The sequence below is a fragment of the Myotis myotis genome, unplaced genomic scaffold, assembly GCF_014108235.1.
Source record: "Myotis myotis isolate mMyoMyo1 unplaced genomic scaffold, mMyoMyo1.p scaffold_m19_p_5, whole genome shotgun sequence".
In the NCBI taxonomy this organism is placed as follows: domain Eukaryota; kingdom Metazoa; phylum Chordata; class Mammalia; order Chiroptera; family Vespertilionidae; genus Myotis; species Myotis myotis.
In genome coordinates, this window is record NW_023416357.1 from 25,256,798 (window position 1) to 25,279,360 (window position 22,563).

A 22,563-nucleotide genomic window follows, 5' to 3' on the forward strand; every position below is an offset into this window, starting at 1 on the left:
TTTCCTCAGAGTTCTGGGGACTGGACGTCCATAATCAAGGTGTCTACAGGGCCATGTGCCCTCGAAGCCTCTACAGCAGCGGTCGCCAACCTTTTGCACCTCACGGACCACCAGCTGTCTGCGGACCACTAGTTGGCGACTGCTGCTCCAAAGGGTTCCTTGAACCAGTGGTTCTCAACCTTCTGGCCCTTTAAATACAGTTCCTCATGTTGTGACCCAACCATAACATTATTTTCGTTGCTACTTCATAACTGTAATGTTGCTACTGTTATGAATCATAATGTAAATATCTGATATGCAGGATGGTCTTAGGCGACCCCTGTGAAAGGGATGTTCGACGCCAAAGGGGTCGCGGCCCACAGGTTGAGAATCGCTGCCTTAAACCAAAGGTTTCCTTTCAGCTTTGGTGGCCTCAGGCATTCCTTGGTTTGTGGCAGCATCACTCCAATTTTTGCCTCCATGTTCACATGGCTGTCTTCCGTGTGTGTGTGTGTGTGTGTGTGTGTGTGTGTGTGTGTGTCTGTGTCTTACCAGTTTTATAAGATTAGAACCCACCCTAAAGACCTCATCTCGATTAAATCTGCAAAGACCCTATGTCCAGATAAGGTCACATTTACAGGTAGTAGGGGTTAGGACTTCAATATAGCCTTTTTTGGGGGATGGGGGAGGGGGACACAATTTAACTGGTAACAGGTTGAAATGAAAATTAAGTTAATAAATATAAAACCCTTAGAAAGCTAGCATAAAATAAGCACAGTCTATGTTAGCTAGTTTAATTGATCTGAATTTTCACCCCATCATGCCATATACTTCACTTTTCCCTTTTGAGTCAGTTTATCTTCAGAATAGCAAGTGGAGACAAGATAAGCTCTAAGATCATTCTTTAAAGTTGATGCCTTTGAACGTAGAGCAGGAAGGAGACATGGAAGCAAATGGAGATTGAGCAGGACAGAGGTGCTGTGGATTCTGATGTGTCTGTGCACCCATGTGACCTTGTCACTCCCTTCCTAGGCCAATCTCACTGCACTGCCTCTCCCCTCGTGACTAAGCTCATCCTTGGGTATGATACAACCCTGAACCTTGAAGTAAACACCTTACAGTTTAAAAAGGGGGCAGAGCCTTAACTAAAACAGAGGTAATCACAGTCTGTTATAAATTATCCTATATAATAAAACCCTAATATGCAAATCAACCAAAAGGTGGAATGACCAGTCACTATGACATGCACTGACCACAAGGGGGCAGATGCTCAATGCAGGAGCTGCCCCCTGGTGGTCAGTGCACTCCCACAGTGGGAGCGCCGCTCAGCCAGAAGCTGGGCACATGGGCTCAAGGCCTCTCCTGCCTCTGCGGCAATACTAAGGACCCCTCGGGGGATGTCCAACTGCCGGCTTAGGCCCACTCCCCACAGGGAGCACCAGCAGTTGGACATCCCCCAAGGTGTCCTGGACTGCGAGAGGGCACAGGCCGGGCTGAGGCCCCCACCCTCCCACCCCCCGCCAGCCTCCAGTGCACAAATGTCGTGCACCAGGCCTCTTCTGTAAATGATAAGAAGGAAAGCACAGCCTAATATGTTCTTCCACCTTTTCAATTTATCTAATTCCCTCTCATCCATCATGACCTTTTTACTGGTTGATCTAATTGGACTCAGATACTCCTTCCTCTGCACTTCCCATTACATCCTCTGTTGAGCCTTTGCTCCTTTGGGCGCTCCCCTACTCACTTCCTTTGTTCATTCAACAAACATTCACTAAGCCCCGACAGTGCTGGGCGCCCAGTAACTGCTGGAGCTCCAGAGGGAAACAGATGAGAGCCCTGCCTTGAGGGGTTAGGAGTTGGGGGAGGTAAATAAGTGAGCAGATGATGACAGTGATGAGCCAGCAGGCACTCCTGAAGCATGAGCAAGACTCTGGGAATGCAGAAGGCCAGGCCTGCCTGGGGAGTGAGGGAGGCTTCTTGGTAATATTGGCGAGCTGAATTCCAGAAGGAAGCAGGGAGGGTCCATGTGGGGGAAGAGCATTTCAGGCATCAGTGGCCAGAGCACTCAGTGCAAAGCACACAGGCCAGTCATAGGAAAGGAGGTGAGACCTTATTGGCAGTGTTTGATTTAAAACAAATTTTCATCCTGTGCATGTGTATATATTATAAATAATAATTTAGGCTAATAAATAAGGTTGCTGATTTTCCCCATTGGCTTGAGTTTATCAAGGTCTGTCATATTATAAAGCCAAGTCCTTATAAGCTGAATTGTCATGTTACTGAATTTTAATGTCTACCTATCCCAGCAAAAGTGATGTGATTTTGTGCTTGTTGAAATTTCATATCCCGCTCTGGCCACTGTGGCTCAGTTGGTTGTTTTCCCATGCACTGAGAGGTTGCTGGTTTGATTCCAGTCAGGGCACATGCCTGAATTGTGGACTTGATCCCCACTAGGGAGTGTGCAGGAGGCAGCTGATGGATGTTTTTTTTCTCTCTCTCCCCTCTTCCTCTCTCTCTAAAATCAATAAAAACATATTTTAAAAAATTACATATCCAGTCTTATAGCTCATGATACCATACATTATGCTTTCAAATAAGGTTTAACCTTGCTGTAGTATTCAAGAGTAAAAGCAAAGACAAGTAAATCAGAGAACGAAAAATTGGTGAAAAAAATTGTTTTACTTGCAAGCAAAACCCTTGAAGCAGGGATATGTATCCCGAAGCACAGTGATATTTATTCTTCAGGCCTGCCACTAGGGGGCAGCAAAGGTTAGGACGTGAACAGTGTGTGTGTGAGAGAGGCAGGCGCGCGGAGGGAGGAAGCAGGAGCCGTGGAAGGGTGCAGAGACACTTCTCTTCTGCCTGAACTAGGCCTAGACAGGAGAGGGTCAGTGGTGTGCTGAGATGAAGAGATGCCTGATGGAGCGGGAGTTCCTTGACTAGGATCCTACCTTCCGAATCTTTCTATGCCTAGGTGATTATGGAGAGTTGGTAAACATCTATCTGTTCAATGGGGAAAAGAATAGGAAGGAGCAGAATTCAGCATATTTAACAGACTTCTTGGAAAATAAGAAAACAGTTCCCTCTAGAAAGCTACCCATACTGGAAGACTTTGTGTACAAATGCAGGGATGGGCTATTGGGTCTCTGTGGTAAAGGAAGTGAATTAGCCTCAAAAGGGTGAGATTTCCCCAAGATGGAAATATACCCAGACCCGTTCAGAGTCTAAACACTTAGTGTAGAAGCGTGAAATGAGACACACTTTGTAAATCCTTGGCCAGTACCTGGGAAACAGTAAATGCTCAGTAAGGCTAGTGGGCCGTTATCATTGGTGCATGTGTTGCGTTTCATTCTCAACTAAACATTACAACTTGTGGTGAGTGTGCATGTCAGGTATGCTCTATAAGAAGGAACAGGACTCACTCGCTGGTTACAACTCCTAGGGCAGTGGTTCTCAACATTGACTGCACATTAGAATTACCTGGGAATCACCAGAAGGATGAGGCCCAGAAATCAGGATTTTAAAAAGATTCCCAGGAGCCTAACTTTTCAGTCTTTTTATCAAATAGCTATATGATTACAGTAGAATAGACTCATTACACCTGAGGGCAATTCAATGATCAGTGTAAATATTTAAAATAATAAGTGTGGTAGACTGAAATAAAAATAAGGAATAAGGAAGGGTCAATAAGTAAGGGTCATCCCTCTATTACCTACACAGGATCTGAGCCACATGGGCCATTTTTACACGGAGAAGTAGCCTCAATTTCCAACCTGATGCACAGCTTCATAGAAGAAGGTTTTGGATACACCATCCCACAGGGTCCAGAGTTGGCTTCTCAGGCCAGGCTAACATTAACCCTTTTACACACAATCTTGCTCTGCTGTGCATCTCTCCAACCTAGTTCATTCAATTTCTCCCCATTCCACTAGTCTCCCCATCTGCTTGGTTGGCTGTCTCTTGGTTTCTCTATTGACCCCTCTCTTTTGCCTCAACAGTGAATATGCCTAACTTTTTGTTGGCATTCTTCACCTGCTGGGCTCCATCATAAGAAAGTTTGCCTTAATACACTTGTAATCCCATCTCAGAACAAACAAACAACTATCTCTCAAACCCTCCCACAGTCTCTAGCATACAGTGCACATTATTTGTGGCTTGGAACTGATATTTTTGGTTCTGTTGTTTGTAAGAAACAATACCTCTTAATAACTCTACCGTCACTTTGATTATGAAAAACTCCCAACACATATAAGAGGAGAAACAATAGTATCATGAATCCATGGGAGTCCTTTTACTTGGCATGAAAAATTACTGAAATTTTCGAATCATGTTTCAATTCTTTTCCTTTTTATGTTGGAATGCTTGTTGAAAAATCTAAGCTATCATACACTTTTATCCTAAATATCTAGTCTACATCCTAAGTTCCCCATGCTATCTCAAAAATAATTTTTTAACTGTGGGTTTGTTTGAGTCAGGATCCAAACAAAATGCACATATTACTTTTAGCTGTTATCCCACTTAAGTTTTGAGTCTTTTCTGCTGTAAATGCACCTCACCCTCACCAAGTTTTCCTGTCTCTTCCTTTTGAAGAAATTAGACAGATTGCCCTGTAAAATGTCCCACAGTTTGATTTGGTGGTGTTATATAACTTGTTCCTCTACCTTCTGTAATTCCTGTTAAACTAAAAGGTAGATCCAGAGGCTTGCTTAGATTCAGCTTAATTTCTTTCTCTTTCTTCTTTCTTTCCTTCTTTCTTTTGACAAGCATGCTTTGGAGGAGGTGCTGTGTATTTGCTTTGCATCATACACTAATGTCTGGTTGTCCCCTCTTAGTGCTAGTCACTAAGTTTGATCCGTGGGTGCTGTATTACATGCATGATCCATCCACTCTATAGCCCCATCAGCCTTCCACCTAATGGTTTTAGCATCAGTTGATGATTGTTGCCTCAATCATTATTTCTAATTAAGAAGTTATTTCCTAATTCTATCAATCCTTCTACTTTCATTACATTTATCTATAAAGAACTTTCTCCTATCAACTACTTGTATACCCTAATATAATGTTTACACACAAAAAAGATACATCTTTTCTACCGTGTATTAATTTATAGAATAAACAGTTGGTGCTCTGGTCATTTTATTTCCTTAGGATATTTATTAACTCATGAAATGTTATATATTTGATGTGTTTCAACCCAGTACCCCTGTCTTTTTTATGCTTAAATGGGATACCTTTCAGATGGGCCCGTTCATCCTTTTCACCTCATCACATAAATTTAAAAAAATTTCTTGGCGGAACAAGATGTTCCAGGCTCATCTTACCATTTCTTGTTCCAGACCTAAGTTCCCCATGCTGGGTCACCCCCTCTAAGGAACCCCGGTGCCTGCAGGGTGCTCACTGCTGAAGTTGTTAGTATTGGGGAATTATCATTTTAGGCATCATATAAAATCAAGTTCATTTTTATTCCAAATCAACAAGGTGAACCAAAATTAAATTACATTTATATATCTTGATTCATAACTTTGATGCTTAAAGTGACTAATCATAAAGGCTCCATCAAGTGCATGAGCCAGCCTACAGGAAAAACCTGATGACCAAAAAGCTTCAAACCAGCTGACAAGATTCATGCCTTTTTACCAGGAAGGAGGCATAGAATAAGGTAAAGGTTTGTCTAACTAACCCCACATGGGCCACTGCCCATGCCCAGGCTCATGCTATTATTCTCACTGACAATCAGCACAGATGGGAGATTTGGACACCAGTGCAGACAGGTGTCTGGGCTTGCAGGAGCATCATTCATAAGCCTGAGTTACTAATGCCCTTGACATTCTCTGGGTACACAAACAAGCAGTTCTCCTCTGCTAGTTATAAATATGTGTAGTTATACATCCATCCCTCTCAACCACCAGCCCAATGAATTTTCAGCCAAGGGAACAGACCTATTGAACCAGCATTCAGAGAGAGACAACATAACCATGTTTACAGAGGGTCCCTAGAGCTCAGCCTTAGCAACTGAGTCCTGCCCGATTTTGTTAGATCACGCTGATTTAATGAATGGAAGCTTTACACCTGCCCTGGCCAAAGCCACAGGTGGCCACCAAGCCCTTGAAATAGGGCTAGTACCACATGTTGAAACGCTGGCGTGAACATACGGAGTTAAATAAATATATTTTACAATTCATTTTACCGTGTTGTTTTACCCTCTTAGTGTGGTTACCAGAAAGTTTCCACTTAACTGTGTGTGTGTCTCACTACATTGGAGTTGGGCGTCTCTGCTCTAGGCTTAAAGCTGCTCTTTAAGTTACTCGTCTTTGCCACGTCTATTACCTGTCTTATACTAGTGTCAGCTCCGCGGGGACACGGGTTCAAGCTGCATCTCCAGCGCTAGCACTTACTAGGAGTAGGTGCCCGGTCATCAGCTGCCCAAAGAACGGCCTCTGAGTGGACAAACCCACCCTGCGTGGGGACAGGCGAGCAGGTTGGGAAGTGCTGCCGCATAGGCGTCTCTCACCCAGGACCCCGACCCAGCCGCTGTAGCAGCTGGGGCTCCGCACCCAGATACACAGCCCAGAAAGTACCTGGCTGAAGTGGCGGGGCCAGGGGAGCGGAGAGGGGTGGCCCCGCCCCTTGGCCCAACCTGGCTTAGCCAGGCCGCGGTTGCCAGGCGACACCCCGACGCGGTGCGGGCTGCCAGAAGCCGGTGGCTTGGCCCTGGGCTCCCAGCAGCCGGATGGAGGCGGGACGGAGCCCGGCGGCCGCGGGGAAGCGGGACGCGGGCGGCGAGGAGGACGAGGAGGAGGAGGAGATCACCGCCGCCTCGCTGCGGGGCAGGCCCCGGCCGCTGCCCCTGTCGGCGCTGTCCGCCTTCAGCTACGTCCCGCCGCGGCGCCAGGACCCCAAGGAGCACAGCTACTTCAACCGCCAGAGCCAGGTGCGCCGCGGGCTGCAGGGCGGGGCGGGGGCCCGGGCCCGGCCGGGAGAGAAGAGATCCGGGCGGGACTGGAGGGAATGGGGACCTGGCGCCCTGCCGGGGAGGAGGCCTGGAGGTGGGGCAGCCTTTCCCAGTAGGACTCCAGGGGCAGGTCCGCTCAGGGGGCGGGGCCCCACCAGGTACCAGCTTGTTACGGGAAGAGCCTGCGGGTCGTCGGAGGCCACCTTGCAGCCAAAGGGGGAAGAGAAGCCAAAGAAAAGGAAGCAAACCAGAACTTTCAGGGATCGACTGTTTTCCTAAACGTCTCCAGTGTCTTGCAGCTCAGGGTGCAGGGGCATCATTATTCAAAAGGCACATTGACTGGGGACACTCAGCCTGCAGAGATGATGAGTAGCCCCAGAGGGTAAATGGACAGCTGGGAGGAAGAACGGCTTTCCCTCAGGGTGTACAAGGTGTTCCCACAAAATGTTCCTCCTTTGGCTCCTTCCCACCCACAATTCGTGGAGCACAAATGAACCGCCATTTGGATAGACAGCACACAGTTGAGTACTTGCCACAGGTGAAGTGTAGAACTCACATTGTTAAGAGCTCAGCCTTACAAACAGAAGCAATAGTTTCTAGCTTAGGCAATTGTTATGGGTTGCATTGTCTCCCCCAAATTCTTGTTAGCGTCCTAAGCCAGTGATGGCAAACATATGACACGCGTGTCAGAGGTGACACGCGAACTCATTTTTTTGGTTGATTTTTTTTTGTTAAATGACATTTAAATATATGAAATAAATATCAAAAATATAAGTCTTTGTTTTACTATGGTTGCAAATATAAAAAAATTTCTATATGTGACACGGCACCAGAGTTAAGTTAGGGTTTTTCAAAATGCTGACACGCCGAGCTCAAAAGGTTCGCCATTACTGTCTATGCCCCAGTACCTCAGAATGTGACCTTACTTGGAGACAGGCAATCAAATTAAAGTGAGGTCATTAGGAGGGGCCTCATTCAGTATGACTTGTGTCCTTATAAAAAGGGAAAATCTGGACACACAGACAGATGCATAGAGGGAAGAGGACATGAACAGATGTGGAGACAAGGGCCTTCTACGAACCAAGGAGAGAGGCGTGGAACAGGTTCACCCTCACAGCCTTGGACGGAACCAAGCCTGCCAGCTCCGTCATCTCAGAGTTCAGGCACCAGAACTGGGACACAGTAAATTTCAGTCTGGGTACTTTGTCTTGGCAGCCTGAGCAAACTAACACACAGACTTCAGCTTGGAGGATCCCTGGTATCTCTTAGCAACTTTCTGCGTGACTTTGAGTGCCGGGAGCCGGTCCATGCTTGCTGTTTCAAGGGACCTGGCATATATAGCATACTGTTCTTAATATGTTTGCTCACCTTCTTGGCACTATGTGTTTTAACCAAGGTCTCTGAGAAAGGTTGTTTCCCCAGGTAGGGATTTTCCCCTGAAGTTAGGGAGGGAATAAAACCTCTTAACTAAGTGCCAGGCGGGTAATTAATCACTTTAACTATGAACAATCATGCTTAAGCTACATAATCTTTACTCCCTGGAATGGAGATAAGAAACGCCCTAACCTTTGTAATAGAGATTGATAGGATTGAATCAACTGGTATAAATACAGATGTAACTAGACAGCAAGACACAGAACTTAGAACACAGAACTTAGATTGAGAGAACATGGCAAAAGATCCTGGACTGAACCTGACTACAGAAATTGGCAAGAGAACCTGACTAGAACCTGGTGACTGAAACTGGCTGGAGAACGTGGACAGAACCTGGCTGGAGAACCTAGCGAGGGAACATGGCTACAGAACCTGTCTGGAGAACCTGGAGAACCTAGCAAGAAAACATGGACACAGACCCTGGCAGGAGATCCTAGGCAGAACCTCTTTGGAGATCCTGACCAGAACTTGGCTGGAGATCCTGGCTAGAGATCCTGGCTAGGCTGCTGAACAACTGAACTCTGTCTCCGTGTCATTCCTTACTCGCCGACTCCGTCCACACCTTTGGGGACCCCTGGACCTGCTGGGGTTGGACCCCGGCATTTGAGCAATGTGAAGGACAATTGGACAGGCTGAAGAAGAGGACATGGACAGTGTATTTGTCTTTGTAACCCTGTGTACTGACTCTCCTAGGCTTGATTGTCCATCAGGTACTGAGACAGGAGGGGAGTTTAGAGCAATAATTCCCAACCTCGTTGCCACCCTGGACCTCATGAGGTATATGTTTTGAAAGAATTTATACCTGTAATTGCTTTTGCTTATTAAATGAATTTTACATCTTAAGTATGTAAAACCTGTATCATTGCTAATTAATTTATGATTCATGCATAGATTTAATGCACAGCATGAGAGAACCAACCAAAGAGCAAGGAGTCTTCATGTTTTAAGTTGGTCCATATTATTTTACTGAGAGAATATAATTTTTGGCTTCTTTTTTTTTAAATATATTTTATTGATTTTTTACAGAGAGGAAAGGAGAGAGACAGAGAGTTAGAAACATCGATGAGAGAGAAACATCGATCAGCTGCCTCCTGCACATCTCCCACCGGGGATGTGCCCGCAACCCAGGTACATGCCCTTGACCGGAATCGAACCTGGGACCCTTCAGTCTGCAGGCCGACGCTCTATCCACTGAGCAAAACTGGTTTCGGCAATTTTTGGCTTCTTGACATATGAAACAATTTACAATATATCATTTTATCTGGTATCTTTGAGGGAGATACCAGAATAAGGGAGATCCATCCTTGAGGGTATTGGGAGATAAGGTAAAAGCCTAAGCAGATAAGGGACAAAATATATATTTATTAGAGATAAAAGCCATGTTGCAGGATAATACTAGGGACTCTGGGGAAATAGGTTTGGGGACAGCTGTGGGTCTCAGAAAAGACCCAGCGGAACTCCCACCCGCTGTGGGCCAGGCACTGCCAGGAGAAAAGGGGCTGAGTTGAGTCTGACAGGCCCAGCTTATTTTTCTGACTTCACCAATCTGATCTGTGGCTTCACCTTTCTGGAGCAGAGTAAACCAATGGGCAGAAAGATACCAGACAGTTTTAAGTGACTGGAGCTCTGTACTTGGAAGGAGATTAGAAGTGGGCAAGAAGTGTGCCCCTCTAATGCAGGGTCAGCACATTGAAGACCTCTAGGCCAAATATGGCCTGCTGCCTGATTTAATAAAGTTTTATTAGAACAGAGCCACAGGCCCATTGGTTTAGTTCCGTGGTTGGAAAACTGCAGCTCGCGAGCCACATGCGGCTCTTTGGCCCCTTGACTGTGGCTCTTCCACAAAATACCACGTGCAGGTGCGCACGTACAGTGCAATTGAAACTTCGTGGCGCATGTGCAGAAGTCGGTATTTTGTGGAAGAGCCACAGTCAGGGGGCCAAAGAGCCGCATGTGGCTCGCAAGCCACGGTTTGCTGAGCCGCAGTTTGCCGACCACTGGTTTAGTATGGTCTATGGCAGTGATGGCGAACCTACGACATGCGTGTCAGAGGTGACACGCGAACTCATTTTTTGGTTGATTTTTCTTTGTTAAGTGACATTTAAATATATAAAATAAATATCAAAAATATAAGTCTTTGTTTTACTATGGTTGCAAATATCAAAAAATTTCTATATGTGACACGGCACCAGAGTTAAGTTAGGGTTTTTCAAAATGCTGACACGCCGAGCTCAAAAGGTTCGCCATCACTGGTCTATGGCTACCACACAGAGTTGAGTAGTATAGACAGAGACCACTTGACTTGAAAGCCTAAAACAGTGACTATCTGTCCCTTACAGAAAACGTTTGCCAACCCCTGCTCTGATGTAGTACTGCCGCTGGAAAATCAAGGTCGGCCTTCCTTAGAACGATGTAATGCAAAGCAGATTTTAAGGAAAGAAATTTCAGTAGTTTTGATAGCTGGGGCACAGGCAAATTCAAGTCCTGAGGCCTTTAGTGTCACATGAAGAAAGTGACGCAACAGAAATATTACCTCCTAAATCAAATCCTCTGGGAATTATCTGAACTGGCATTTAATCAGCTGCAGGGCTCCAGAAGTGGATTCTTTGACCTACAGATCACTTGGGCTAGCCAGGGTGAACTGTATCACAGGTTTGTGGGGTACTCAGCTGCCCCCAGTGTCATTGTAGATAATTCCAGGCCCCACTCAAAGCTAAGAAAAAACATTGCGGAATAAGCTCTTAAGTCAATTAGCATGTGGCCCCTGAGTGATAAATTGGTAGCATGGCCAAGGTGTCCTGGGTAGAAATATTGGCTTCGTGTTACTAGCTGTGTGAATTGTCCAAGTCACAAATTCTCTCTCTCACTTTGGCCACCTGTGAAACAAAGGTCAAACAGTACCGAGCGCCTGGAGTTCTTATGAGAAGGAATGTAATTAATGGTATATACAGCCCAGTGTGAATAGAGCTATTATAGCTATTGTTTGTTTTTGTTAGTGATTATTAGAGTTCCTTTCTCTGAGGGTTGGTTCTGGGGGCCAGTGTCTTATCTCCCACGCTCATCCACTGTCTGAGATTAACACAAGTGAGGCAGATAATCTGTGTGTAGATGATCCTCTCGGGCATAGGGAGCCCAAAGGTAAAGCTCTATCAATGCCGCACACGTATCAAAGCCCCAGTAATGCCCTGGTCTTAAGACAAATTTGTCATCTCAAGCTGCCAACTATAATACAATCAGCCCCAGGCCTGCTCCCTAGGGGGCTCTAGCTGCATGGGCTTTCCTATAAAATGTTATTCCAGGGGCAGCAAAGCAAATTCAGTTCAATGGTGCTTTTAAATTACTTTTTTTCTGCCTTGTGCAACATTCCTGCTCCTGAAGTGGAAAAGCTAAGTCAAAGGAGAATGGCTTTTTATGAAGGGGCTGATTAAATTTCTCATTCTAAAAGCTACAACAACAACAAAAATCCCGAGTGGTTTTAGAATATGCTTTCACTCATGCTAAGATGAATTGTGGATAGCTCTGTTTTGAGTGAAGCTTTGCTTAGAAAGCCCCAATTTAGCCCTGGCCGGTGTGGCTTAGTTGGTTGAGTGCTGTCCCACTCACTGAAGGGTTCAGGTTCAATTCCTGGTGAGGGCATATGCCAAGGTTGCAGGCTCAATCCCCTGTAGGGGGCATGCAGGGGGCAGCCAATAGATGGTTCTCTCTCACATTGATGTTTCTCTCCCTCTCTCTCTCAATGAAAACATACTAAAAATTAAAAAAAGCCTAAATTTAGCTTTGATGGGATTAGCTGACTTTCCTTCTAGGTGTGTGGTAGGGACAGAGGCCAGGGCCTGACAATTTCTTTCCCCTCCTGGTGACTGAATGTCCCTTCCCCAGTGCAGCCAAGCACTTTGTAAACATAACAATGCGTGTTGACTGTCCAGAGGTGCACAGGGGGATGTGGAGGGTCTGTGCCCATGTCCAGTACACAGGAGGTGTGCAGTAAGAGTTCTCCAGCCCTCCCACCGCCCCTCCCCCAGTGTGGAGCCTCTTCCCTCTTAGGCACCAAGCACATCTGCCACGCACACTCAGCCACTCCTAGGGGCTGTGGAGGACAGGCAAGCTCCTCTTCTGTTGCTGTTTTACTGGTTAAAATCTAGGCAAGTTTACCTCTGGTGTCCTGCAGACTCTTGCATCCACATGGCTTCCAATCAAAATGTGTGCTAGCAAATGAAGTCATGACTACCCCCCACATATACGTCCTTCCTCTCCCTGCTTCCCCCCCTTTACACCTAGTAGTATCTATTCTATTACATATTTACTTAGTTATTTTATCTACCCCCCCCCCCCCCAACTAAAATAGGAGCTTACAAGGGCAGGGGTTATTTCTATCCTCAGCACACCAAACAGTACCTGTCTCATAGTTGGTGCTTTATAAATACCGGCTGCATGAAAGAATGAGGAATGAATAAATGGAATGCAAAACTTTTAAGCAAAGAGACAAGTCAACGATTTACATGATCACCCCCTTAGACTAAATAGAAGAGTCCGTGCAGCGTCAGTGGCTCAGCCTGGGAATAAACCCTCAGCATTTTTCTCTTTTTACTTCCAGACAGGAATCATTTCCCTCTATGACTGTATTTTTAAGAGGGACCTGGGATATAATCAGAAATTGCACCGAGATGACAGAGAACATGCGAAGAGCCTGGGACTTCATGTTAACGAGGAGGTAAGACTAAGGATATTAACAGGCTCCGACAGATGGACTGCGCATGCACAATTGTTTATTATTGTGTCCAGTGTGTGCCTGACTCTCCTTTGTGCTGCTGCTAGCTCACTCTAGTCCAACGGTTCTCAACCTGTGGGTCGCGACCCCTTTGGCGGTCGAACGGCCCTTTCACAGGGGTCGCCTAAGACCATCCTGCATATCAGATATTTACATGACGATTCATAACAGCAGCAACATTACAGTTACGAAGTAGCAATGAAAATAATTTTAGGGTTGGGTCACAACATGAGGAACTGTGTTTAAAGGGCCAGAAGGTTGAGAACCACTGCTAGTCTGTCGTGTTGCTGTGCACTAATTTTGATGGCTGCTGTTTTGTTCTACAGAATTTAACAATTTTAATGGAAGCAAAACAAGAAGTTCTTTTCAACAGATAAAGTAGGGTTTTGCTTCACCTCGGAGTCCAGGCTGTCACAGTTCTTCTAGGAACACTGGGCTGTCAGGGATGGAAGCACACAGGCAAGGATGTATCTATCTCCCAAGTTGATTACCAGACCACTGCATGTAGCACAGCTCCTCCGTTCTCTCTCCACGATTTTCAGGAAGGGAGGCTCTGCCTGCAGTCAGCGGCACAGGCGGGTGACCAACAGAGGACACAACACCCACAGGGTGAGGAGGTCAGGATCGCAGCAGTACAGGGGCGAGGAGGTGGCATACTCCTTAGCATAGCTGGGCCCATCTGCCTGATGGGCTGGACCCTCCCCCTGCCCTTCCACACTCGGACATTGTGCCCACACATTCTGACCTGAAGACAGTATGATCATGAAAAGTTGGGTGCTGGCTACTATCATAATCTTTTATCCAATACACAGAAATCAGGACATAAAAGCTTTCAGCAGGCTTTCTTTCTAGATCATTGGATATTTGCCTGTCGCTGTTATTGTTTAAGTGTGTTGTCATGGCACTTTCAATGAAACATATTATTTTAATGTGAAATTAAGTGATGGAGGCAATATGAGGTATTACTGTGTAGATCACGGACGTCAACGCGTTTCCTCCTGTTTTTGTTTGTTACTTCATTATTCCAAGTTGGTAGCGAGGTCAGTGCTTTCCACCCATGAGAACATGCCTAGTGTTTCATATATCCACTCATAGATTTTGAGCACCTCCCGTGTACTCCTGAGCACACAGGGAGTAAGGCAACAGTGTCTGCCTCCTGGACCCGACATTCCCATGAGGAGACAGAAAAATAAAAGCCAAACAAATAATGAACTGAATCCAGGTAGCAGTAAGTGGCTTGCAGAGACATAAAGCCTTTTAAGAGGATGAGGAAAGTGAAAGTGTTATGTGGGGGATTGGGAGGTGAGAAGGGCTGGGGAGATTAGAAGCGGGCTGTGGAGATGAGGGGTGCTGGGAAGGTGAGGAGTCACTAGGGGGATGTGCACCCTGGAAAAGAAAAAAGTTAGGAAAAGATAGAAAAGAAGGGCAGGCAGGAGCAGGGCAGGGAGAGGAGGGTGGGGAGGGAGGAAGAAAGTGAATCTGAAGTCACAGGTACCTGGCGCCCAGTGCAAAAGCTCTGCCTTCCCTCTGAAGGGCCCGAGGACACCCAGGGCTGTGAGCAGAGGGCAGGGCTGACATAGTAAAGAGGTGCCCTGGCGCCAGTGTGGAGTCGCCCCCAAGAAGCCCAGGCGGAGATAGGATGCAGGTGTGCAGGTGACGCAGGCAGAATCAGCTTCCAGATCCCAGGCCGAGGGGAGGGTGAGCCCTGCTGAGGAAGCGGGCATGTGCTGACCTGCGTGTCTGATGCCCTGGACAGGAGCGGGAGAGGCCCGTCGGGGTGCTGATGTCATCTGTCTACGGCAAGCACATCCACCGGCCAGTGGAGCCTCTGAACCTGGAGCACGGCCGTGCCAACCATTTGAAGGCCGACTTCTACAGGAAGAATGAGATCCCCAGCTTCAAGGATCCTGGCTTTGGGTACATTTCTCCAGTGTGACAGTTCTCCTGTGAAATTATTTCAGATGAAATGATGCTGGGTACTGACCCACTGTGAGCACCTGAATAAAATGAAAACTTGGTTCTTACTTGATAGTGGTTGGGTTGAGTTTTGTTCGCGGTGTTCACAAGTCTTCCTGGGGGAGGCCCTCACAGGAGCAATGTGCAGTTACTTTTTTTTTTTTTTAAATATATTTTATTGATTTTTTACAGAGAGGAAGGGAGAGGGATAGAGAGTTAGAAACATCGATGAGAGAGAAGCATTGACCAGCTGCCTCCTGCACTCCCCCTACTGGGGATGTGCCCGCAACCAAGGTACATGCCCTTGACCAGAATCGAACCTGGGACCCTTGAGTCCGCAGGCCAACGCTCTATCCACTGAGCCAAACTGGTTAGGGCTGCAGTTACTTTTCTTAACACTCATGGAAACTACTGCTGCCTGATTCTTCCATTTTCCCTTTCTCCACCAGGAGGGATCATGAAACGGCCTTTTGGCACAATTGAACTCTAGATGCCACAACACTTTTCCCCACAGAGGTCTGAACCACCACAAACAGAATTTTGCACAGTGGAGAACAAAAGTAGGGACGGGTGGCCTTGGTGGCTGGCAATGCCAAGGTCACTCCTCAGGGGAGAAGCAGTCCCAGGTCCCAGGGAGAGACTGGACTTGAGTCTTTAACAGACTTGGGTACAATTCTGGCTTCACATTTTCTAGCTGCATGGTGTAGGGCCGTGGTCGGCAAACTGTGGCTCGCGAACCACATGCGGCTCTTTGGCCCCTTGAGTGTGGCTCTTCCTAAGCCTTAGGAGTACCCTAATTAAGTTAATAACAATGTACCTACCTATATAGTTTAAGTTTAAAAAATTTGGCTCTCAAAAGAAATTTCAATCGTTGTACTGTTGACTAATGAGTTTGCTGACAACTGTTGTAGGGGAAATGATTTCACCCATTTGAGCCCACATCAGCTCAGCGTCAAAGCAGGGGCTCCCGAGCTTGAGGGGTGGGTGTGGGAGTCCAGGAGCCACTGCAGTGTGGTCGGAACACAAGCACTGCAGGGGCCAGGATTGTTCCTTTGAACAGCCTTCTTTTTAGAAGCAGCTACATTGGAAATGTGTGCTTTGCAGATAACTTGGAACTCTTTCAAGTATTAAGATAGTGCTGTATTTTTAATGAATGGATCCCTTGGAGGAAATCATCCCTCATCTATCATGATTAAATTTCCCACAGCTCAGCATTTAATGGGAAGGTGATCTAATGTGTTTCAATGTTGATTCCTCTGTTGCTGGCTTTATTATTTTGATCCTCTAAGGACACATGACACTAAGTTGCTGGTAATTTCAAGGCCGAGTGACTCCTAAATATTTCTTTATTTGTTGAAAATGTTTATTTTTCTCACTATAGGCACCTTTTTATTTTTCATTTTTTCCAAACAAATAGCAGTAGTTTATTTGGAATGCCCTTGGGTGCATTAAACCAGCCTATCTAATAAAGATGGAATATGCAAATTGACTGTCACTTCACAATAAAGATGGTGGTGGCCACAGCCAGTCAGGAGGGAATATGCAAATTGACACGACAAAGATAGCGGTGGCCGGGCCAGGATGCTTGTGCAGGTGTGGAGCGGCCGGGCAGGGCAGGACACTTGCTATGAGGGGCGCAGGGGGTGGAGGAGCTACAGGAGGGCGGCAGGGCCGGAGAGAAGGTGGGAGGTGGCGGCCAGAGCCAAGGCCCGGGTCCTGGGTGCCAGAGGGAAGCTGGTGCCGGCAGCTAGGAGAAGGAGGCCTGTTCTTGGACGAATCTTTGTGCATCAGGCCTCTAGTATTTATAATAACATAATAGAAAATATATAAAGTTAGGGTTATGGAAAGTTGTAAAATTACTCTTTCTTCAATTTTGATTACCAAGAAAGACAAGGCTTCTCTATGAAATGCCTTCATCTGAAAGTAACTGCCATAAATTAGTGGCAAGCTAAATCATTTTCAGTTAATTTAAGTCAGATTCTACTCCCTTGACTTCTACTACTTTTAAAAAGCAGGGCTTGAATCAGACCAGGTTTCAAAGATCTCACTTTTGTTAGACATAAATGCCTGTCTCTTGGCATGTCAAGTTTTGCAACTTAAAACCGACCCATAAATGCCCATTAGTCATCTTTTCAAAGAGAAACATAGATGATTACATTTCCACCCTTAGTCAATGTTATTTCAAAGCAGAGTAGTTGTTGTCCTTAGTAAAAAGAACAAGGATGATTCACAACAATGAAGACATTTCTAAGTAGATGGGTTAAAAGCACTGCAGATTTAAGGGCACCCAACTGAGGGTTTTTTAAGAGAGTGGGCTTCCGACTGGATGAGAGGTTGAGGAGGCTTTGAGGAGAGTCTTACTACTGATGATGCAAGGCCAATGGGCTGCTGGGCGTGCACTGCAGGTCTTGTTTGCATGATTTGCTCATAGGAAGGTTTGTAGTTGCCAGAGATGAAGGGGCTTTGACCAGAAGCTACACTATCAGTTTTGTGGGAACTGGCACTTTTCCATTCTACTCTAGTCTTAGTCACAGATCACCTGGAAAACTTCAAATTATCCTATTGACCTCTCTGTTTGTAAAGTGCAGGGGGTATCAGGCTGGATTAGGATCAGAATCACCCAGAGAATTTGGTATCTGAAACACGGGCAGCATGCGGGGCCCTGCTGCCAGGATTTCTGACCTGGCAGATCTGGGCCTGGCCTGAGAATCTGCATTTCTGACAAGTTCCCAGGTGATTCTAATGCTGCTGATTGGGGACCACACTTTGAGAGACCCATGTATGCATAGATCTTTGCAAGGCAAACTCTGATAATGACTTTATTTTAGTCTATTGTTTGTTAAGAAGACCTGGTGATACAACTTTGGGTAAAAGCATTCTCCTTTGAGTTCTTTTCACCAAACTCAGCACCTGGGGGGAGCACGTTTAAGAGTGCTTGGTGAATCATCAGCTGTGGGTATCCGCTAAGGGCAGGTGACATAAAGTGCCCTGGGATGGGCGCCATGGGCTCTATAGGAGGAAGGACCCACAGGTGCTTCACAAGGCCAGATGGAAGTCACTGAAACCCAGGGCATCCTAATCCAGATTTTGGTTAGAGTGACGAGAGATGCCCTTATACTCTTTTTCTTCTTTTTAGATGTATCAAGGCCAAGGCTGAGTTGCAATTACGGAATAAAAAAATTCCTGATGGTGGCAGACAATTGATAAGCTGAGCTGAAGCCCCACCTCCTCCGGTGATGAGGGCCAGTAGTTAGTTTCCATGAGCACATTGACTGAGTGTGAGTCCAGGTCCGCATAGGGCCGCCGTGTCTATGCTGCGAATGTGCTGGCAGGAGCAAGCCCCATACCTGCTAGGAGGACTCAGTCATTAGCTCATTTAACCAGACCTCATCCCATGAACTACTGTGGGGAGCCACTGCATGCCAACACTGTCATGAGCGTGCACCAAGGAACGAGGGAGGCCAAAGGACCTTGAGCGTTAGCAGGGCTTATGCTAGGCACCGATTGTTCATGTTGAGATAGCGATGGCTTGAAGCAATTTCCTGACCTGTTAGCCTCCAAGTAAATGTTTAATGGACTTTACTGATCTTTACTGACCTTTGAGACTGTCTGTCTGCTACCTGTTTGCTGTGCTTTACTGAGGGCAAGATGTGTATCTAAAACTAAATAAAAAGCAGACAAGGCCAGGACTCAGTGTGCCTCTTCAGCAAAGAGGTTCCACCTGGCCCCCCAATGCCTTCTAAATTCATATTTCTTGTATAGCATTTTCATTTGTGCGGCCCCTCCTTCACATCCTGAACTTCGCCGTGCAGGTTGCGGCAAAGTACCCACCAGAAAAACGCTCCTCAGAGAAAGTGAGAGATGGTTCAAAGTCACACAGTTGGTGACAGGTCAGAGTCAGCAGTCAAGCCAGAAGCTCAGGCTCTAAGTCCCAGCTCCCACGAAGGGGCTGCTCCCTAATAGGTCGAGGGGTCTTCTACCTCTTACAGGGTTGCCCAAACAGGCAGGTTTGTTTTCAAACGTCAGATTACACACGATTACACTATTTTTCACCCTTTGGCAGAGTATGACTTCTTTATGTGAAGAAAACCCCCAAAAACTTTAGAGTTGAATTGACTGCCACCAAATTTGCCAGGTCTTCCATCTTCAAGGCTCTGTGCCTCCTTATGCCACCTAAGACATCATAGGTGGCTTGGCAGTTTCTCGTGTTTGTTCAAGCCGTTGGGGTTGCTAACCTACACAGTCAGTTGCAAGTTACTCGTATGCATACTGGTAGATGACTAAAGGTAGAGTAGACCAGAGTGTGAGGACAGAGGGGTGCTGTTGTCAGTAGAGAATCTTCTTACTATTAAAATATTTTCCATGCAAATGCTCTCTAGAGAGGCCAAAATCAAAAGCAGACCCCAGGACACATGCAGCATGCTTCCTTTCTTCCCACGGAGCTGCCTAATCAATTATCTGCATTACAGACTTTGTCCTGATCTGAAGGACTCAATCCCTGGCTTCCGGAGAACATTCTCCAAAACAGCGAGATAAGCCGGAACCGGTTTGGCTCAGTGGATAGAGCGTCGGCCTGCGGACTGAAAGGTCCCGGGTTCGATTCCGGTCAAGGGCATGTACCTGGGTTGCGGGCACATCCCCAGTAGGAGATGTGCAGGAGGCAGCTGATCGATGTTTCTAACTCTCTATCTCTCTCCCTTCCTCTCTGTAAAAAATCAATAAAATATATTAAAAAAAAACAAAACAAAACAGCGAGATAAACGGGAAACAAACCTCCATTCTGGAGCAAACCAGAGAAAGAAGAAGCCGGGAGGGGGGCGGGGGGGGGGGGGGGAGAGGAGAGGAGGGACAGAAGGCACCACAAACCAAAGTACATAAAATTTAATGAATTAACCTTACAAAAGACAATGGCATCAAAACATCAGACACGTTTGGTACAAAACTGGTCCTAGGTGGTGAGAACTAATTCTGGTGATGGATGACTACGTGCTGCTGGCACGACACAACAGAGCAAGGTGAGAGAGCCAGGGATCCCAATGGGGCCCGTGGACAGACCCTGGCAATGAGACATGTGGGTGAACACAGTCAAATTCCATGTGGGGAGACAGACTCAACTTAGTCACGAATACTGTGTGTTGTAATATCAGACTAGCGGATGCGGTTGGCGAGCTACCATATTTTCCAGAAAAGAACATGCACCAGAAGATAATATACACCCCCTAGTTTTATTGCCTTAAGAATTTTTGTTTCACCTCCATCATCCATGTTAGTTCTTTGAACGCATTTCTCTTCTCCATCACACACTCTTTTTCCTCCTCCTTCAGAGTAAGCACAGTGCGAGTGGCAGAACGATCTCGGCACCCCAAACGGTGTGCCCCCGGGTCACAGGAACGAGTCTGCAGAGGCTCCAGAGGACAGAACAGAGCACGCCATCAAAAACGAGGGACAAATGTTGCCGTCAGAAAGTGCATCGTACCTTCCTAAAAACATATTCTTCTTGCCAAAACGAAGATGCTCTTCAGGAAGCCAGGTTGCTCTGGGAAAGGGACCTTGACATTTCCGTGTTCACAAAGTACGTCTTCAGGTCGCCCTTCCCCTTCACGTTGATGATGCCTCGACACGTGCATGTGTACCCCAGCGTCTGCAGGATGAGGCTCGTCTCCTCCGTGACCTACAAGCACGTTGAAAAGTGAAAAAGTGTTTAGCCAGGATATTAACCACCCTTTTGAAAGGACATTTGCCTTCAAGGATAAAGAGCCGAGACATGTTTGTGTTCTTTGCTCCATTAATTCTACTCCTGAGAAATGAGTACAAGAGAGGCAAATCCATGAGAAAAAAAATTAAGGACAAGGTTGAATTCAGTGGTGTGATAGTGAAAAACTGGAAACACCAGTAATCTTCAGGGTTAAGTAAACCATGATGCAACCATGATCAATATCATGGATAAGAGGATGGGATAATGTCGAACCATGTCACCCTCTCAAAAATGTTAAGCCTGGTACCTGCTATAATTTCCACCAGGTGAGGATTAACTATGCACATATAAGACACCTGGAAGAAAAAAAAAGCAAATCAAAACACGCTGGACTGGAGGGATTTTTGATGATGTTTTCAAGTTGTCATGAATGTCATTTCAGGAAAAAAGAAATGTTAAAAGTAGATTTTAATAAAAATGGAAGAAGACACCCTGAGAAGATGAACAGTCAACTCCTGTAAATGGCCACGAGTGTCTGGTTTAATGCATCTGAATAAAATGACCTGAAAATAAAGACACTAGGAATGTTCAGTGTCCTTAGCATGGGCACGACACTGAGTCAGGTGTGGAGAGTTTCCTCAGTTCACTGATTGACATGAAATGCTAACTGGAGTGAGCCCCTCCTTGCAGCCTGTCAATGTGACCTGTCATATTCAGGTCCTGCTGGGTCAGAGGGCAGAGGCATCTGCTGGGTAGGACAGCTTCTCTCTCCAAGGGGAGATGCCCTGTCCTGCATTGAGCTGTACACGGTTTCAGCTAGGGCCTGCCTGTGCTCCCCTGGGGCGCCCATGTCTGGGGAAGGAGACCCAGGCCTGCCTGGGTTTGGCTGCTTGAGTTTCCTAAGAGCCTCCTGCAAGAGACATTTTCTCAAGCAGAGAATTGGTGACATGCATAGGCTTGACCAAGAACGAGATTTTAGCTTCTGAGGTGAGGGAAGACCCCCTGTGGGGTACATGGTTCCCTAACCAGGGCCCCCCCCCCCCCGCCCCCAACAAGGGACCTGGACTTTGAGCAGAGAGGGAGGGAGCTGTTTGCTCAGGAAGCCCGGGTAACACTGCTGCATCTTTGGAACCATGTAGAAAAGCAGAGGAGGAGGGGTTTCCTCCCACTGTATCAGAGGAAATGGACATGACACCTGTGCCCCCGCCACCTCGCATGTGGGTGACACACCCATGTGAAGGGTAGGCTTGTGGACAACACCACAGTGCTATCATACCATGGTGTTCGTGGCATGGGCACTGTCGGGGATGGTGCGGTGGTGGGGACAGTGGTGGCAGCAACGAGCCAGCCTCGTTGGGCTTGGTGGCTGGAGAGGCCTCAGGAGCAGGCACTGTTTTGGGGCAGAGAAAGAAGGACATCAAAACCACAGGAGACCCAGGACAACATCAGGCCTCCCAGAAGTAAGGCTGAAGTGTTCCCTGTAAAGATCCCAAGGGCACGCTGTTTGAAAGAGCCAGCAGCGCTGTTCTGTCTTCCTGCAAGGAGACCCCGTGGCAGTTTCTAGCTCAGGGGCCAACATGTGGGTCCTCGCCACCCCACAGAAAGCAGGAAAGAAAAAGGGGAAGCAGGTGCTCATGTCTAGCAGGGCCCAAGTCCTCGGGGAGGACAAGTGTAGCTTGGGGACGAAGCCAACGGCACAAGAGACTTTGGATTCTGGATAAGAACCAAAAGAGCAAATACACAGTCAAGAAACTCAGATGACAAATATGTTCTCATGCT

At 46.7% G+C, this 22,563-nt stretch overlaps 3 protein-coding genes across 11 annotated transcripts in view; 1 reads left to right on the forward strand and 2 right to left on the reverse strand.

The window, feature by feature from the left end:
• Positions 1-14,984, reverse strand: part of MTRR (5-methyltetrahydrofolate-homocysteine methyltransferase reductase) — a 58,704-nt gene extending 43,720 nt beyond the window's left edge. The window contains exon 1 of the mRNA XM_036310335.1: positions 14,866-14,984. The gene's annotated coding sequence lies outside the window, so the exon portion shown is untranslated. The remainder of the gene's footprint in view (positions 1-14,865) is intronic.
• Positions 6,635-15,157, forward strand: CUNH5orf49 (chromosome unknown C5orf49 homolog). Its single transcript, XM_036310344.1, has 3 exons — positions 6,635-6,910; positions 12,960-13,076; positions 14,890-15,157. The coding sequence occupies exons 1-3, from the start codon at positions 6,710-6,712 to the stop codon at positions 15,067-15,069; spliced, it is 498 nt and encodes a 165-aa protein (XP_036166237.1). The 5' UTR covers positions 6,635-6,709; the 3' UTR covers positions 15,070-15,157.
• A 4,798-nt stretch (positions 15,158-19,955) lies between these two features.
• Positions 19,956-22,563, reverse strand: part of ADCY2 (adenylate cyclase 2) — a 283,437-nt gene continuing 280,829 nt past the window's right edge. For 8 of the 9 annotated variants that reach the window (XM_036309124.1, XM_036309130.1, XM_036309126.1 and 5 more), the window contains one exon: positions 19,956-20,760. In XM_036309124.1, the coding sequence (XP_036165017.1) occupies positions 20,570-20,760 (191 nt within the window). In that variant the 3' untranslated portion in view covers positions 19,956-20,569. The remainder of the gene's footprint in view (positions 20,761-22,563) is intronic. The other variant, XM_036309122.1, reaches the window with a different exon arrangement.

What these genes read in the sequence shown, in the direction of transcription:
- CUNH5orf49 (XM_036310344.1), top strand. Translation starts at nt 6,710, where the DNA reads ATGGAGGCGGGACGGAGCCCGGCGGCCGCGGGGAAGCGGGACGCGGGC. An exon ending in ACTTCAACCGCCAGAGCCAG is followed by an intron (nt 6,911 to 12,959) that starts GTGCGCCGCGGG and finishes TTTTACTTCCAG; the next exon opens with ACAGGAATCATTTCCCTCTA. An exon ending in GACTTCATGTTAACGAGGAG is followed by an intron (nt 13,077 to 14,889) that starts GTAAGACTAAGG and finishes TGCCCTGGACAG; the next exon opens with GAGCGGGAGAGGCCCGTCGG.